The sequence below is a fragment of the Mytilus californianus genome, unplaced genomic scaffold, assembly GCF_021869535.1.
Source record: "Mytilus californianus isolate M0D057914Y unplaced genomic scaffold, xbMytCali1.0.p SCAF_12, whole genome shotgun sequence".
In the NCBI taxonomy this organism is placed as follows: domain Eukaryota; kingdom Metazoa; phylum Mollusca; class Bivalvia; order Mytilida; family Mytilidae; genus Mytilus; species Mytilus californianus.
In genome coordinates this window covers 64,921,959-64,941,515 of record NW_026262604.1, presented here as the reverse complement: position 1 = coordinate 64,941,515, position 19,557 = coordinate 64,921,959, and the positions used below count along the sequence as shown (strand labels likewise).

Here is a 19,557-nt window from a genome sequence, read left to right as displayed (position 1 = left end):
GGGAAACTAATTACAATTAATACAATAGTTATGTTTCTGCAAACATGTCAACTACGGATTCCTAAAAGATTTTTAACAAACAGCATTGCATTCTTTCTACACAAGGCTTCGGATTTAACGTTCCAATTCTGACTAGATATGTCTGAGAGTTTATACGACCCGTGGGGCCAGACGGACACCCCATGATTGCAAGGGTTTTACTGTTGGTCAGAGGAACACCATGATGATCATATTTCTATACACCTGTCATTCTTACCTTGAGGATCGATGTAAACTTTACAATGTCCGTGTTTCTTCTTTTTTTACACTTTGCATGACACATGATCATAATATCATGTTTTGTTTAAAGTACGAATAGTATAAACAAAATAATTATGCATTTGTAATGTATATTGCAGCATATATTTCTATGCGTTGGATTTGTATTAGCAGTTGTCACAGTACTTTCTGATGTAGTATGTGCAGATTTAAACGACCCTGTACGGTCCATCCTATTGAGTTCTTCCATTCTGGTAATTGGACTTTCTACAGCTATGCAGTCTTACTTTGGTCTCAGGTGAAACATTGTTTGTTAATTGGTAAAACACGTTATAATGCCTTATGAATAAACAACAGAAAATAAATTTAAATATAAGTCCTATAAAAAAAACATAAACAACTACAAATGAATATTTGTTATCTTTGTTATATTAACTGATTTATTCAACATAAATGAGCTGCGTCGGATAGAAATCGACATTATGCAAATAGAAAGCAATACATCTGTTACTATTTAGGGTTGAAAACATCTCTACGAAAAGTCTGTAACTATTTGAAAACTTAGTTATAAGAACCCTACAAAATAGACCATAATGCATCTTTTATTTTGAATATGAATGTTCAAAAATATTACAGACTTACACATGTACATGTTTACGTGTACTTGCTTAATGTCGATTTCTATTCGACGCATGCAGCCCATATATTGTTTTAAAAGTTCGAAAGATGTACCTGATAATTTAAAGAGATATGAATGGACAATAATACATTAGCAATCATAGACGCTCATTAGCCATATTAAAGCAAATATTTTGATACAATGACTATAATGATTGATCGATTCAAATTGGGTAATTTAAAAAAAAAAAACAGTACCATTGAGGCATTATAGTAAAGTATGCCCTATACTTGAGCCTATTATTTTATTTCGCTCCGCATGAGCATGATATATTTGCCATTGGACATTAAGCACTAACTAATCAATAATTCGCTAAAATGGTAATGAAAATAAGTGAAACGTCACTGAAACATGCTAAATGTTTGATAACGTACTACAAAAGAAACAAGTTTGATCTCTTGGCCAAGTTTTATTCAAATATCATCATAATCTTTTCGGTGAGTAAATGAATGAAGGAATCATGATATATACTAAATGCCAATTTTTATTATTTGTTTTTCCTTATAAGTAGCTTGGAATGTGCGCTGACAATTGTCTGTTCTTACAGACAAAGGAACCAAGTTATTAATATATAAATAACCAACGTCCACTCGATTCATATTTTCCTCGGAATGAGATCTCACAAAAAGTAAAATGACAAAAAAAAAAACCGAACTCTAAGGAAAATTCAAAACGTAGAGTCCCTTTTCGAATGGCAAAATCAAAATCTCAAACACCAAACGAGTGGAAAACAACTGTCATATTCCTGACCTGATTCAGGTTTTTTTCTAACTTAAAAATATAGATCATGTAAAATGTAATGGGATCAAATAAGAATGTTCAATATAATGGAATTTTATGCGTCTCTCATACAAGTGAAAGGTTTAGCTATCTATAAAACCAGGTTTACTTTTATAAATTGTTACTTGGGTGGAGAGTTGTCTCATTGGCACTCATACCACATCTTCCTATATCTATGAATCTACCATTTTCTACATAAGGAAATGCCTGTACCAAGTCAGGAATATGACCGTTGTTTTCCATTCGTTTCATGAGTTTGATCTTTTGATTTTGCCATTTTATAAGACTCTCCGTTTTGAATTTTCATTGGAGTTCGGTATTTTTGTTATTATACTTTTTGATATATACGCTTAAAAATTAATGTGTATTATTTACAACATTTTAAAGAAACCAAGAAACGTTTTTGTTTTCCAAAATGAAACAAATAGGTGAAAGATATGAATTAAAATGTATTCTTCACCTTAGAGTGTACGTTGTAGATAGTTTATATTCTAACTTAATTGTGTTGCAGTTGTTTATAGGTTCATTATCTTGTCAAAAATTGGTGAACAATCTAAACAGATATCATAAGTCACATTTTATGTGACAAATGTGACTAGTATGGAATATGAAATGCAACATTTGTTGACATACAGTGACAAAGCAATTGAACCTAGAATATTCATTTAAGTGTTCCTAAGTGTATAAGTGGGTTTCTAAAGAAAAACTAAGCCAAAAACATCAGTCTCAGTCATTTTCTAATAGCAATGGGCTGTATTTATTCAAAAAATATTATCCATGGATAAGATTATCTCTCATCATTAATTTCTGCATAGTTCAATAGATCTTGTGCATTATTTAATGTAACATGGACAGACATGTTCTTATTCAAGGTTCCAAAGAGTTTTAATAATTTAAAGTGAGTAATTGTGAACTGTTATCATGTAAGAGCAATGTGTCATTCTTAAAAAAAATCATAAACCATTCAACACAGTGAATTTTGCTACCTAAAAGGTGTAGAATCGCATAAAATTTAATTGAAAAAATTCATCAAGCATTGAAGTCATCCTAAAAATACTTTCAGACTTGCAGGAGTATTGTTTCTTTCCTAATATTGACAGATCTACATATGTAGCATAATATATATGATCAAAAAGGCAACTGATATGAACAGAAAACTAGAGGCTCTTAAGAGCCTGTGTCGCTCACCTTGGTCTATGTGAATATTAAACAAAGGACGCAGATGGATTCATGACAAAATTGTGTTTTGGTGATGGTGATGTGTTTGTACATCTTAATTTACTGAACATTTTTCCTGCTTACAATTATCTCTATCTATAATTAACTTGGCCCAGTAGTTTCAGAGGAGAAGATTTTTGTAAAAGATTACTAAGATTTACGAAAAAATGGTTAAAAATTGACTATAAAGGGCAATAACTCCTAAAGGGGTCAACTGACAATTTCGGTCATGTTGACTTATTTGTAGATCTTACTTTGCCGACATTTATTGTTTTTTACAGTTTATCTCTATCTATAATAATATTCAAGATAATAACCAAAAACAGCAAAATCACCTTAAAATTACCAATTCAGGGGCAGCAACCCAACAACGGGTTGTCCGATTCATCTGAAAATTTCAGGGCAGATAGATCTTGACCTGATAAACAATTTTACTTCATGTCAGATTTGCTTTAAATGCTTTGGTTTTTGAGTTAAAAGCCAAAAACTGAATTTTACCCCTATGTTCTATTTTAAGCCGTGGCGGCCATCTTGGTTGGTTGACCAGGTCACGCCACACATTTTCAAAACTAGATAACCAAATGATGATTGTGGCCAAGTTTGGTTTAATTTGGCCCAGTTGTTTCAGAGGAGAAGATTTTTGTAAAAGATTACTAAGATTTACGAAAAATGGTTAATAATTGACTATAAAGGGCAATTACTCCTAAAGGGGTCAACTGACCATTTCGGTTATAATGACTTATTTGTAAATCTTACTTTGCTGAACATTATTGCTGTTTACAGTTTATCTCTATCTATAATAATATTCAAGATAATAACCAAAAACAGTAAAATTTCCTTAAAATTACCAATTCAGGGGCAGCAACCCAATAACGGGTTGTCCGATTCATCTGAAAATTTCAGGGCAGATAGATCTTGACCTGATAAACAATTTTACTCCATGTCAGATTTGCTTTAAATGCTTTGGTTTTTGAGTTAAAAGCCAAAAACTGAATTTTACCCCTATGTTCTATTTTTAGCCGTGGCGGCCATCTTGGTTGGTTGACCAGGTCACGCCACACATTTTTAAAACTAGATAACCAAATGATGATTGTGGCCAAGTTTGGTTTAATTTGGCCACGGAGTTTCAGAGGAGAAGATTTTTGTAAAAGATTACTAAGATTTACGAAAAATTGTTAAAAATTGACTATAAAGGGCAATAACTCCTAAAGGGGTCAACTGACCATTTCAGTCATGTTAACTTATTTGTTAATCTTACTTTGCTGAACATTATTGCTGTTTACAGTTTATCTCTATCTATAATAATATTCAAGATAATAACCAAAAACAGCAAAATTTCCTTAAAATTACCAATTCAGGGGCAGCAACGCAACAACAGGTTGTTCGATTCATCTGAAAATTTCAGGGCAGATAGATCTTGACCTGATAAACAATTTTACTTCATGTCAGATTTGCTCTAAATGCTTTGGTTTTTGAGTTATAAGCCAAAAACTGCATTTTACCCCTATGTTTTATTTTTAGCTGTGGCGGCCATCTTGGTTGGTTGGTCGGGTCACGCCACACATTTTTTAAACTAGATACCCCAATGATGATTGTGGCCAAGTTTGGTTTAATTTGGCCCAGTTGTTTCAGAGGAGAAGATTTTTGTAAAAGATTACTAAGATTTACGAAAAATGGTTAAAAATTGACTATAAAGGGCAATTACTCCTAAAGGGGTCAAATGACCATTTCGGTTATATTGACTTATTTGTAAATCTTACTTTGCTGAACATTATTGCTGTTTACAGTTTATCTCTATCTATAATAATATTCAAGATAATAACCAAAAACAGCAAAATTTCCTTAAAATTACCAATTCAGGGGCAGCAACCCAATAACGGGTTGTCCGATTCATCTGAAAATTTCAGGGCAGATAGATCTTGACCTGATGAACAATTTTACTCCATGACAGATTTGCTCTTAATGCTTTGGTTTTTGAGTTATAAGCTAAAAACTGCATTTTACCCCTATGTTCTATTTTTAGCCGTGGCCGCCATCTTGGTTGGTTGACCGGGTCACGCCACACATTTTTAAAACTAGATACCCCAATGATGATTGTGGCTAAGTTTGGTTAAATTTGGCCCAGTAGTTTCAGAGGAGAAGATTTTTGTAAAAGTTTACGGACGACGGACGCAGGACGACGGACGACGGACGCAAAGTGATGAGAAAAGCTCACTTGACCTTTCAGGTCAGGTGAGCTAAAAATGACTGAAGGCAGTAAAATATCAATGGTTCATCAGCCAGTCTCATGTAACATGGACAGACATCAATTAAAACTTGTCAACCATTTCATTATTAGGGAATATAATGTCTAATTTTTATATGATTGTCTTTCAATAAAGAAAACAAACAAAAAAAACCATTGCCTTGCAATCCCATAATTAATAGAACAATGTACATTGTCTGGAACCTTGACACCTTTAGATGCAAATGGATTCTGTCGCAGTTTTTTTTAGCCTTTAATCGTGACAATTCACTAATGTTTTATATTTTTAAAACAAGATTACACATTTTAGTTTTAATTCAATTTATTGATATTCTAATTATCAATAATTAATCAAAATGAGTCATTGCATCGCAGTTCACCATGTTCACAGGTCAACAATCTTCTTTGGCCCTTTCTTGAAATCATTGCCTGCAAAGAAATTTTGAAAAAAATGTTTTGAAAAAGACCTTTTATATATAAATACAGTAAAATATGAAATAAAGAAATAGCAGCCTGTTTTATTTATTTATGTTATTAGCAATAAAGTTAAACCAGAGTTGAAGAATCATTTACCAGATTGTATTTTAAAACTACAAACTTCATCTGTGCTTTCATTTTGTCAATGCTGGCCAACATTTAAAGAACACAAGCATAACCTCACTTGAATAAAGATCTATTGAAAAGGCACATTTACCTTATGGAAGCAATATGCAAATTTTGCACATTTTGTATGTTCATAATCATCACATAATCAGTGTAATAAGTCTTTATTAGAGGTAGCTGCAAGATTTGTTCATTATCTGGACTTGCTCGGTTTAGCTGCAAGATTTCTTCATTATCTGGACTTGCTCGGTTTGCTGGGGTTCGTGTTGCTTATTCTTTAGTTTTCTATGTTGTGTCATATGTACTATTGTTTGTCTGTTTGTCTTTTTTCTTTTTTAGCCATGGCGTTGTCAGTTTATTTTCGATTTATGACTTTGACCAGTTGTTGACTGTCCCTCTTTTACAGTTATTTGTATACTACTGACAAAGTCAATAATTTTATAATTTAACTTGTTTAATCCCATATAAAATATACTTACATGCATGCTTTGTTTTGTTTATTTTATTAAGAGAAAAAAATGTTTTTAAGACACTTGTCATGTTTGAAATGTTGTGTGAATACCTACCATTAAATATATAATAAAGGCGACGACCTTCCATTCTAATGTCTGGTGGATCCAACGTATCAACAACATCTGACGTTGCAATGGTATACGTTGGCCCACCATCCATCCATTCTCCATCTTTAAGATACTTATAATACATAATCCATGGCCATTCAGAAACCTTTAAGAAAAATTATATATATCAATAAAAAAGTATTAGAACGACAACCAACTTTGGACTTTGTTTTATTTCGTTCATGGTGTTTAATAAAGAGCCGTTCTATACATTGAAATATACTGTAATTTGTGTACATTCAACCTAATTCACATTATATCTGAACTTTAGAACTTTTGATAACTGCATTAATTTGTAAATTTCCAAATAGTACTCACATGACTCACAATCTTGACCCAGTATGGACTATTTCAATAAAGGATGACCATCAAATTGCAAAATGAAAGTTTATGCAGCAAACTAAATTGCATATTAAATTGCAATAAATGAAGTACATGAGAGATGATTATTTTTTGACAAAACCAACATATTGTAAACAACAATCTGCACAAAATAATTGCTTTCTAATTAATATTTTTTATAAAGGTATTGATCCTCTTGGATGTCAAGTGTTCAATTAGACAATGTGAATAGTATCAGAAAATAATCATCTCTGGGTGCACTGCGTAAAAAAAACCCAAAAAGAAATAACAACAAATGTTCTTCAACTCCACTTACTACTGCTGGATAAATATTAGAACCAAACTTTACAGCTATGTTTGTTCCATTATTAAAGTTTCTGTTAAAAAAAATTGAGTAAAAGTTCAACAGGTAGGATTAAATTCCAATTAAACAAATGTCTGAAATAAGGCTGTTCCATTACGGCATTTTAACTCAAATTAAAAAAATAGATGTGGTATGATTGCCAATAAGACAACAATTTACTTAGATCTTAACTTTAGGTCACTGTACAGCTTTTGTCAATGAGCAAAAGTAACACAGCATAGACACAATTTATATCAATGTAATTTTCTTTATTGAGAAATTTAGATACTAAAACCACAAAGTGAAAGAAATAAAACATTACATACAAGAAAACTAACAGCCTTATTCGTGTACAGTACATTACATAAAAATATTATATACAGCAAAAAAATAACCCTCAAATAACATGTTTCTATGTTAGAACAGACAAATAATAACATACCTTGAAGGAATACATTTTTCTTGAACATGTTCAACGTTTTCTGTGTTTTCATGGTTCCTTTAAATAAAAAAAACCCATCAATATGTAATGCATTAAATGATAAAACAAAACTAACCTTACTACAGATAAAAAAAGTTATCAGAATTTTGCATGGTTTATGAGCTAATGCCTTTATTGTGTTTTGTAGTGGTTAGAAAAAGTAATAGATGCCAAACAAAACCCTGAGGCACCCCTGACTGATGAATACAATATGATTTCAATATTTTTTAATCTAAAATTAGCATGCCAAACTTGTAAAATGTAATGTGCATTACAAAACTTGTGTAAGAATAATATAAACATGCAGAAAACCAAATGCATTTGAGATTTCTTTTCTTCTGAAAATTAAACATCAAGACAAAAACCTACCAGTTGATAAATTCATCAATAAATGAATCAAGTGCATTGAAAGATTCTTTTTCGCAATCAGCATCACTGAATGACATGTTGTTGAAGTTGAGACTCGTCATACTGGTGTCTACAAAAAATAAAAATATATATATGCAAACATTTAAATGTGGCTAATAAGTAAAACAATTAGTTGAAGACATTGGTTGCATTATTATGATTATCTCAGACATGAAATTATTCATTCAAATTATAAGTATCGCCATGGCTTAAACCACAAAATTTGATGTTCATTTTCATTCAAAATTTAGCAGTTGTTCAATGTTAAGTTTTGGAATCTGCAATCTTATTAAAAAATTCTGTTTAAATTTAAATCATTTTAAGCAGTAATTATGATAGTTATTGTATGTCAAGCATGTATTGTTTTTGGCTTTATACATTGTCGCATGAAACAAAGAATACCATACACTTTTGTTAAATTAATATTAAAACATGTTTAGATTAATGCTTTTGTCATGATTGCATACCCTTTAGCTCTGGTAGTTCAGTAAATAAGTCACTTCCAAGGAAATCGTCAGGTCCATCTTTTGTTACTATTTCATCGTCATCATCTCTATTATCTTGTTCGTTTTCATTGTCTTGCTCTTCATCATTCATGTAATTCCTGTTTAGCATGTTGAGATCAAGTCCATCTTCGTTTACTATTTCATCATCATCATCTCTATCATTTTGTTCGTTTTCAATGTCTAGCTCTTCGTCATTCCTGTTTTCAATGTCTTGCTCTTCATCATTCCTGTTTTTAATGTCTTGCTCTTCGTCATTCCTGTTTTCAATGTCTTGCTCTTCATCATTCCTGTTTTCAATGTCTTGCTCTTCATCATTCCTGTTTTCAATGTCTTGCTCTTCATCATTCCTGTTTTCAATGTCTTGCTCTTCGTCATTCCTGTTTTCAATGTCTTGCTCTTCGTCATTCCTGTTTTCAATGTCTTGCTCTTCATCATTCCTGTTTTCAATGTCTTGCTCTTCATCATTCCTGTTTTCAATGTATTGCTCTATGTCATTCCTATTTAGCATGTTGAAACCATTCAAGTTTACACTCCTCCATTCACCAACAACTGCCTCATTCTCGCATGTTGAACTTGTTCCTTCAGCATGTTCAGTGGCAGTGCAAAAACCACAAAAACAAGCCAGTTTCCTGACTTGAATTTGTCCTGCTCCGATACCCCTCACAGAATGTAGACTTCGGGTACCTTTAACTGTTTTACATACTCTGTTTGGTCTTACATGTCGTATGTTGCTTCTTTCAACCCAAATTAATTTTCGTCTGTTATGGTTACAAGTTCCATCAGGGTTTGTAAGTTCTTTCTGCAAACATAAACACTGTTCATACAAATCCTTAGCAGAGTTGATCAATCCTCCGTTCCTTATTATTCTTGCTGCCTTCGATTTTATGACCCCCCCCCCCCCCTTCTCCATCACACCTGTTCTTTCCATGCCTGGAGCCATAAAATGCCTTTTCTGATTTGATATTATTGTCCACCTCTGACATGCTGGAATCTAAAAATGCCACCTTAGACTTGTACTGGGCAGCACATCCGTCTGAAAGAATGAACATTTTTTCTACATCTATTCCTCTTTCTTCCCTCAAAAATTTTATAATCACTTCTGTAAATTTTTGAACTGCATGTACATCATGTTGTAAATCATTACTGATGATGTCAATGATGTCATCTACCATTGAATTGTAACATTCTTGGTTTTTGCACTGATATCTTGCTATAACTGGATGTATTGTAACTGAGTCTTTGGCCCAATGGGCGCCTTGGATTTCATTTTGAGAAAAGCAAGAAAAGTTTTCTGCAAAGTCCATTGTTAGGACAACAGTTTTTTCTGGGGGTCTATTGTTTAATTGTCTAAACTGATTGTGTTGCCAACTGGCAACAAACAAATGATATAGTAGGAACTGCAGTTCATCCAATAGTTGAACAAACAACTGTTGTGCTGGGGTGAAAAATGTAACCAACTGCCTTTTTTTTTATTTCTTTTCCTGTTTTGTGGTTTGGTACATTCACAAAATCCCATTTTTGCCATTTTATTTCTTCATTAGCTATGATAAGAGGTTCCATTCTTTTACTTAGATTCTCTGTTCCACAATTCACACACTTTCCTTCTATACAAGTAATTTTGTTAAATTGTTCCCCATTTTTTTCGCATAAAATCATATTAATAGCTTCGTACTTATCTCTAATTCTAAGCTGTTGTTGATTCTTACGTACTGCAAAATTGTTAAATGCTGTGATTTTCAAATTCACATTTTCACAATATTCACATAGACACTGGATTAGTTTTCTTTGGTTCTGTAATTTTACATTCGTTGGTCTCATTTTTAAGAATTTAGATTTTGATAACTTTGTATTTTGGTTTTCGGCTTTCCAATCTGAATATATTTCTGTCATTGACTTCTGTAGCACAAATTGATGGTCTTCTGTATTTGCTTTCATTGCTTTTATATTTGGTACATTAATTGATATGTCTTCACGTACAAGAAATTTGTTAACAGAATCTGTTGTATCTTTTGAAATAGTATCCTTTCTTTGTTTCTGTTCCGTGTTTTTACAATATTTTGTTAAGTATCTTTTTTCAATTCCAAAGGTTTTACAAACTAAACTTTGCATGCCATATTTTCTTTTGATATGGTCTGATAAATTGGAAACAAATTTTTTCCTGGCCATCTTTTCTGTCTTTGTTTTTCCTTTTAAATTGTCATGTGCTGCTTTCACTATTGATATGAGTGTTCTGTTCTGTTCATTACATGTTTCATTTGTTTTACTCAATTGGTTCAACACCTTTTGCCTTTTAGAAGGACTTCTAGGCAAAGCTGATTTTACCCTGCTTATTGCTTTTCTTAAAGCTGGTTTGGTCCATTGCTTTGACACTTGATTAGATTGATCATTTTGAATAAGTACTATTTCACTATCTGTATTTGAAATTATATTGGATGTAGTGTCTACTTGATGAACATGATGAACTGCAAGCTTGTTTAATTTTGTTTTTTGTCGTTTTAACCTTTTCTTGTTTCGATCTTTTTCTTTAATTCTTCTTTTCTTTTGTGAAGACAGAGTTTCTCTGTATTGTCTCTTTTTTTCTCTTTGCACTCTTTTTCTCTCTTCTTCTTTTTTTAATTCATGTCTTGTCAGAATGTTTTTACTTACAGAATTTTGAGTATGTTCTTTTTTTTTCCTTTCACGCATATTTTGCATCCTTATTCCGCTTCTTTCTTTATTTTCTTGTTTCTGTTGTTCATTCCACTTTGCTCGTCTTTCACGCATTACTTTGGCGTGTTTTTGTTTCTTGTTCAATTCTGGAGTATCTGGACTCTGTGCAGATGGTAGGGCACTCAATCTGATTTCAAATCTTTTTCCCATCTTTAAAAAGAAACTGTAATGTATAAGTTCACTATGCACTAGTTTTACAAAAAAAAAACCATTTATAATTTATAGGCAACTGTGTTTTATTAAAGATTTTAATATAACGCGCTGGTTTTGATATGTGAACCAAGTCCAGTCTGTGTTTATGTTTCATTTTTTTCTTCTTTGTATTGATCTGACAAATAAGAAGATGTGGTATGATTGCCAATGAGACAACTTTCCACAAGAGACCAAATGACACAGAAAATAATAACTATAGGTCAATGTACATGATCTAAGGCCTTCAATAACATGAATAATGAGCAAAGCCCATAGCGCATAGTCAGGTATGTATAAGGCCCTGAAATGACAATTCAAACAAATATATAACACATAAACAAACAACAACCACTGACTTACAGGGTCCTGACTTGGGACAGGCACATAAATACAGAATGAGGCGGGCTTAAACATGTTAGTGGGATCCAACAATTCCCCTATCCTCTGACAGTGGTGTAATAGTACAACATAAGAACAAACTATAAAAATCAGTTGAAATATAGGCTTAACCCATCAGATGGATACAAATAAAAATACTACACATAGTGGAGGTGGCTGGGTACTTGTATATCCAAACAACAAAAAGACACTAAGTACAGATCTGAGAGTACTTACAGAACTTTACTGACAGACATATTTCTCTTGTCAAGGCCTTTTATAGCCAACTCTACGGTATGGGTTTTATTCTCATTGTTGAAGGCCGTAAGGTTGCTTACATCCACATTATTTGAACTTTGGTGGAACGTTGTTTCCTTGGCAATAATACAGGTCTCTAATCCTTATTTTTACAAAGCAATGTTCTAATTCCAATAATAATTGAAAAAGGGGGGTGGGGGGCGACGTCATAAAATAATACTCTAGTAACATACATGACATATATTTCAATTAATTTTTAACATTGTGAAACAACTTTTTTACTGGAACGTTTGTTCTTCATTAAATTAAAATGGCTGCCTTTAGAACGTGTTTTATGCGTCGGCTTGGGAGTACATAAGATTTAAAATGGGTACCACACCCCCCCCCCCCCCCCCCTTTTCCTCCATATAAGGCCAGGATTTCCATGTTTGACTGAGAAAAGAAACCTGAAACCCTAAAATCATTTTTATTGAAATAAAAGGTACTTATCAAAGAAGCTTATTTATTTTGAAGTATACAGTATACCTATTTGCAATTGAAGTTTTTTTTAACAAAATTTGACAGACATGTCTGTGTGTCTTGTTACATGATATCAGAATTTAATGTTATTTCTTATTTTCTTCAACAAATATTTTTACCTGAAACAGGAATTATTGTTTCCTTTAAAATTCTAATTGTAAGCACATTTCATCATATAACCTTAATAGTGGATGGTCACAAATGGTTTCTAAGTAAACAATTCATGTAACAAGACAGACATGTTTGTCTGTCATGTTACATGAAATGTTAAACAAAATGGAAAATTTACATTAAAAATGATATAAAGTCATAAACAACCAAGATCATTTTACTTTTATACTGTACTAAATTGCAACTCAAAATTAATGCAATGTAACAAGATGGACACATCTGTCTGTCTGTGTTACATGATATCAGAATTTAAAGTTATTTCATAATAAGTTTAAACAAATATTCCATTCATGTAATAAGAATTTTTTTTCATACACAGGTTTATATCTTAACCATTTTATTTAATAAAATTTTAAAGGTAAACTGTCATTCAGGTACCCTCACTAAATAGAATCATGTAACAAGACGGACAACTTATTTATTGTGATACAGATTTAATGTAACATGACAGATTTTATTCTGTCCGTCTTGTTATGTGAAATGTAAAAAATATAGACCAACTTTTTTAATTTTCGATGAAACAAACAAAATCTCAGAGTGACATTGACATTTGAGTGGTGGGATCATAATGAAATAGTAACAGAACAGTGCAAAATTGCAAGATAATCATGTATGTATTTTTCCATTTCATGCAACCATGACAGATATTGCTTTCTGTCTTTGTTACGATAAATTAATATTGATATCTGTCCGGATGACCAAATAAAGATAAAAGTCTCACTTTGATCTTATCTCGAACCTTTTAAATTAAAAAATTGCTTTTCACATTGTATTCTAGCGTAGTAAAAACACAAAAAACAGCCTTCAAACACAAGGAAATAAACACTTAATATGGAATTTTTATGATATTCATTGTATTCACGTATCTTACCTTTAACGTAACATTTTGGACAGAAATGATATCTGGACGTTTATCTGATCTTCGTCTTTCGTGCCAAATGTTGACAACCGGAAATTATAGTCCTAAACTTGTTTGCGCATGTTCCAGCCTCTCTCTGGCTTTCGTATATTTAGATTTCTAAATTTACAACATGGGATTTCCTAATCACGTAATGGATTCGATCTGGACAGAACTTCCAACCGCAACTTCAACATCGATTTTCTACAACTTATGATGAATTCATGGCCATTTTGAGTCTTAGTAAACGAAAATAACAAATAAGAAAAGATATTTATTTAATCTACAATACGAATAATTCTCATATAACTTTAAAAAAAACGAAATTTTGAAATGAAGCCTTTGGACAGAAGTTACGTTAAAACGAGAAGTCACTTTCATCAAATAATTTTGATGTTAATTGCGGAAAGTTTATCTATTTGAGTGTTCTTACTTGTTTATTATAATAATGACAATCTTTCTACTCATGTTTAGGGTGGTTTTTCCCTTCAAAACAATTTCAAATTTATAGAAATAAAATCGTTATTGCGTATGTCACAATTTACACTGAAAAAACACCAATTGGGGCCCTTTAAACATTTGATCATTTAAAACGAAAAACTTAATGAGCTTGAAACTATTTTTTTTATTTCTTTATATCATAAACCAGACTCCTACAAACACAAAAGTTTTAAAAGATTGAGATAAATGCATAAAAATACAATTTAATATAAATTATACGAAAGTGCTATGGAGTGAATATTGACCCAAATATGAATATAAATGCCCAACCCATGGTTGAATTTAAACAAATCTACGGCTGCCATGAATAATTTCGATTCTACATGTTCTAATAGAATTAATTCTGTAATTTTGTCAACCATGAATGCCCTATACACATGATTCTGCTTTGGTTTTTCCGTTTAACTCCACATATAATAATATTAATGATATATTATTCAATAATAAATGAAAAAAACTCACATTCTTCACCTAAATTAGTTCTTTTTGTGTCATTTTATTACATTCGGAGGCGTACAAGAAGCCTTTACAGTTGGAAAGCAGGTCACGGTTTGACCCCAAGTCTATCAGCAACAATAGAGTCACGTGACCGTGAAAATTCAGTAAAACTACGGATGAGACAAACCTCACTTTTACTCACTAAAATACCACTGTCATAGTAAAAACTTATTGATCAAAATAATCTTGAATATACATAGTTTTAACTCGTCAAAACTTACACATCAATTCAAAGTCCTTTATTCTTTATTTTATCTTCAAACTTGAAGTTTGTGTGAAAATTGTCAAGGCTCCTGATCGAAAAATCTAAATATTTTCGAGGAAGCTAAAAATGATGGGCTGAATTTAAATTTAATGAAGCATCTCATTAAAAGACAAACACTCGATATGAATATCTAGGCAATACAGTTTTGGATACGCAAACGTCAAGTTATGTTCAACACGGAGCGGTGTTTTTTTTTTTTGCCGATTTGTGCAAGTGGTTATCTCCCCTTGATATCACCAGTAAAAAATAAAAACCCACCAAAATGAATAAAAAGGAGTTTATTTTACAAAAATCAAGAAGAAAATAAAAGAAAGTCGATTAACAACTATGTTATTATAATATTAAGAAGAGATACTTCTCTACTTTTCAGAGAAGGATTACAGGTAAAAATTAAAAGACAAAAACATGACAAAAATTCTGTAAAAAAATAATGCTTAAAATCATTATAAGTGAAAGTGACATAATTTTGAATTTTAAAATCATTATTATGTAAAATTTAACTATTAGATTAGCTAGCACAGTAGCCCTTGTCCAATTTGTCAGGGTATTTTATAGTCAAAATAATTATGACGTCTTGGAAGGCTATTTTAAACTTTTGCATTTTATAGATTATGAAAGTAAACATTTTGAATAAAAATTGGGGCTTCTTCTCTTCAGGTTGCTGTATCTGCTGCTTTACATATGTATAAACAAAATATTGTATATTTTACCTGAATAATTGGATATTAATCTCAGAAATGAAAGTTGGTATGACAAATCTTGTGCATTTTATTTAAATAATGATCAATGATGATTAAATTTGACAAGATTTTGCCATTTGAATAAATTCAACTTTGTAAGCACACATCTCTATGAATTAATTTCTTGTTTGACTTGAAAAGCTAGTGTTTGCTCTTATTAATGTAGCTTACTTAGTAAAGAGATAATTGATAAGCAAGGTTTTTAACTTATAAAATTATAAATATAATTAACTGACCTTCATTTCCTTTTTTCATATGTTTTTTTCCTCCAGAAATTGTCTTTGCAATGCATTTTCTTTTGCTATTTTTGTGCTTTTGTTTATCCATAGGCCATCATTAATTTGTCATATTTGCTTCCAGTATAAATGAAATTTTCTTAGATCTATCGTTTCAAACGCCATAAAGAAGAACTTTGTTTGTTGTTTCACGTCTTTCACTTGTCCAATGTGTAAATTTTCACTATGCACATGACCCTGACACATTTTTTGTAAACGTTATATATGACGTATGTTGAAAAAGAAAACAATGTCACCGTCAATTTGTGTAGGGGATCAAAAAGGGGTTTAATTACTTTAAAATGGAGATATCGTATGGAAATGTGAAAAACAACAATTTTTAATCACAATTTCATTCATATCTATAACAAAATCAGTATTTTAGAGGTATTTGGAAACAGGAACAATGAAAAGAAGTTGAACTTTACTGTTTTGAAGTAGAAACGCAGCCAAAACCAGGTACAAATTGACATGACTGGTGGTCACCAAAATTGATGTATAATAGTAAAAAATGATGGCTTCATAATTGTGTAGAAATTAGAAATAGGTTACCCGGTTTCATTTAAGATTTTTAACGTTCTATTCCGTATTTGGATACGCAAACGTCAAGTTATATAATTTCGATGTTTTTGGCGAACAAAATAGATGGCTGATCATTTTTAGAACGGACAGGATAAAGTAATAGCAAATAAAAGTTATTTTTACAATGTTTCAATGTCGTATTGAAACTATATTGTTCACAAAATCTACAAACTTTAAAAATCAATTATAATAAAAGCATGACAAGTTGAAAAAAATAGTTTAATCGTCGATTTTTTAGCAGATTTATTTCGCGGACTTTTTGACGTCACCGACGACTGTAGCGGCACCTAATTAATTCCCCCTGCTATTGTTGCTGATAGAGCTTGACGACAACGGACGTTTCCAAGGACTTGCTTTCCAACTGTTTATACGCCCGATGTATACATTTGACGCCAGAAGCATACACATGACGTCATTTTGTTAAGTTGCCAAAGAAGATAACATCATTTCGTGGAATTTGCGTTTTATGACATTTTACATCGAAATAAGAACTAACATGGACGGATATGTTTTTCATCACAAGCTTGGCCTACGTAAAACGTATGATTTACTTAAGATAAGATGGGCATAACGCGGAACAGTCGGAAAGCTGACCCCGGTTTGACCCCATTTCTTAAAGCAACAATGGAAGTCATGTGATTACCATATATGGGCATTTTTTTACCAAAAAAAGTGAAGCCCGTTTTTTGGAATTTGTAGTTTTTTGCATCAATTAAAACTAATTTGATTTTAAGTGAACATTCTTGAGTATATAAGAAATATATTGATCCACTCAATTATGAATTAAACTATTTTTTTCTCTCAAAATGTGTCTTCAAAGTCTAGGCGTTGACCAAAAAAATCGGTCACTGGAAATTAAAATCGCAATTTTCTTTCTTAACTTCTCGGGAAGCTATGCTGAATTTAAATTATGTTATTTAACATAACTTTGACTATGATATGTCAAATTTGTGCCACTTAATACGCTGTAATACGCAAATGTGCCACTTCGATGTGTCGATATTTCTGACGAAGCGGGGCCGATAGTAATTTACGAGTTACGTCCCTTTGTTTGACACTCTCATGATCAAACTATTATTATATTAAGCACCATATGCTGTTATTTACATGAGGATATTATTAACATAATTTTATTGAATATATTTTGATACTAAAGACATGTGCAAAAAAATTAGCGAAACACATTTTATCACTTTTCAGAACTCAGTATCAGTGAAATACTCAAATAGGCCCTATGTCAGTATGTGCCATAATATTATTATTCCAAGAGTTAATTTAATATTTATATTTTGGTAAGTATTTATACTGCTGTAACCAAATTATTTCAACACAGAAATAAATTTCTACTTTAATCATACAAGGGGTAGCCAAAATATTCATGAATAATGGATCAAGACAGGATTAAAATGATCAAATACAGGAACTCCTTTTCATTACTGATACCTGATCCTACCTTTTTCATTTAAACTTAAACGAGACCTGATGAAAGTATTCTGAATGTAAATTCTTCATTATTTGAAATAAAAGGAAATTAGTTTGCAATTCTTGTATGAACAAACTAAATATAACAATAAATTTTGTCTCACTGATTCCATGCAGATTCTAATGAATGGACTCAAATTATAAAAAAAAAAAAAAAAACACTAAACCAATAAATAAATGGTTCTAATCATGAACTTGAAAATAGATAAGAACAAAAAAGACTGGGTCTAATATTTTTCTTCTTCTATTTAATTTTTTTTAACAATTATGCATTTTTATATTTATATAAAAGTATTTCAGAGCAGATTCTGAGTGCTAAGTCAACAATATTATGTTTTAGATCACAAGTCATAAGTAAGTCACACTTCATGTCAGTATGAACATGCTTTGAATAAGAGTGATTAAAATGCTAGTCTGAAAGAGATTGTTTTAAGTTTTAGGACAAGACTTTTTCATTTACCACAGGAATCGGAAATCCTATCAATAAAATTCTGTAAATAATAAAGTCGACTATCAATAGAGCTTCTCGTAGACGCTTCTCTACGAGAAGCTCTATCGATAGTCGACTTTATTATTTACAGAATTTTATTGATAGAATTTCCGATTCCTGTGCATTTACCTTTGGCAGTTTTGCAGGATTACTTCATCACAATTTTTTTTTTATAATATTATAAACGATGAATGAGTTTTGGTTAAGGTTTTGTAAAGACAGTATACGATTTCCTTACCTTGTTTTAGTTAAGTCAAACAATTCACTGACTTAAAAAGAATAATTAATCCAGTCAAATATTCAAAGCTGAACTCGCCATTGCTTTTTCAAACAAACACACTAAATGTGTGTACATTGTGTAAAGATACAAGTTGACATCGATGTGTAAGATAAAAAAAATACAAATTGTACAATGTCAAAAAATGTCTTTCGTTTGGAATTTAGTTCGAACGGGGTTACCTAAGGGGTGATAGAACGTTAGACTTGATTTTTGTTTTAACTTTGAGATACTTATTATTAATTTTTTATATAGTTTGTATATTATTATATAATTCTTTGTTTATCTGGAAAAAAAAGAAGAAAAAAGTAACAGACAATTTCGCATAATTCTTAAACGACGATCAAAGGCATTACGTTACTTTTAAAAGACGGACAATTTATAACATGGTTAAGTATCATTTTCTTTGATAATAAGAACCATGCTTGAAAAATCGAAAGAAATCTATTTCTGACCCTAATGGCAAGTAAGAAACAGAAAAAAGAAAAAATTCCAAATTGGCGCCAAATTATTTTTTCCGCGAAATTAACGCAATTTCAGAATGGCGGGTTTTAATATCAGTCCCATTGTTGTCTTAAGAAAGTAGCAACAACGGTCGTTTCTAAGGGCTTGCTTTCCGACTGGAACAGCCAATTTTGTGATTATACTGCTTGACTCGATATAACACGTTCTCATCTAAAATTAGAAATTCTCATTAACGGTCATTTGCCATAATTCGTACTCAAATAGGTCGAATTATCGCTCATAAGACAAACTTGTGAAAAAACGAGAAAAATAAAAGAAAAACACGTTTTTCTTTTTATCAAGCACTTGAAAATCGTGAATCTGACATATTGAAC

The 19,557-nt window shown here is 31.5% G+C and overlaps 1 protein-coding gene across 1 annotated transcript; it reads right to left on the bottom strand.

The window, feature by feature from the left end:
- Positions 1 to 7,934: 7,934 nt before the first annotated feature.
- Positions 7,935 to 9,374, bottom strand: LOC127721174 (glutamic acid-rich protein-like). Its single transcript, XM_052227845.1, has 2 exons — positions 8,445 to 9,374; positions 7,935 to 8,047 (listed from the first exon to the last, which is right to left on the bottom strand). Exons 1-2 carry the CDS (start codon positions 8,989 to 8,991, stop codon positions 7,935 to 7,937), a joined length of 660 nt encoding a protein of 219 aa, XP_052083805.1. The 5' UTR covers positions 8,992 to 9,374.
- Positions 9,375 to 19,557: the final 10,183 nt, after the last annotated feature.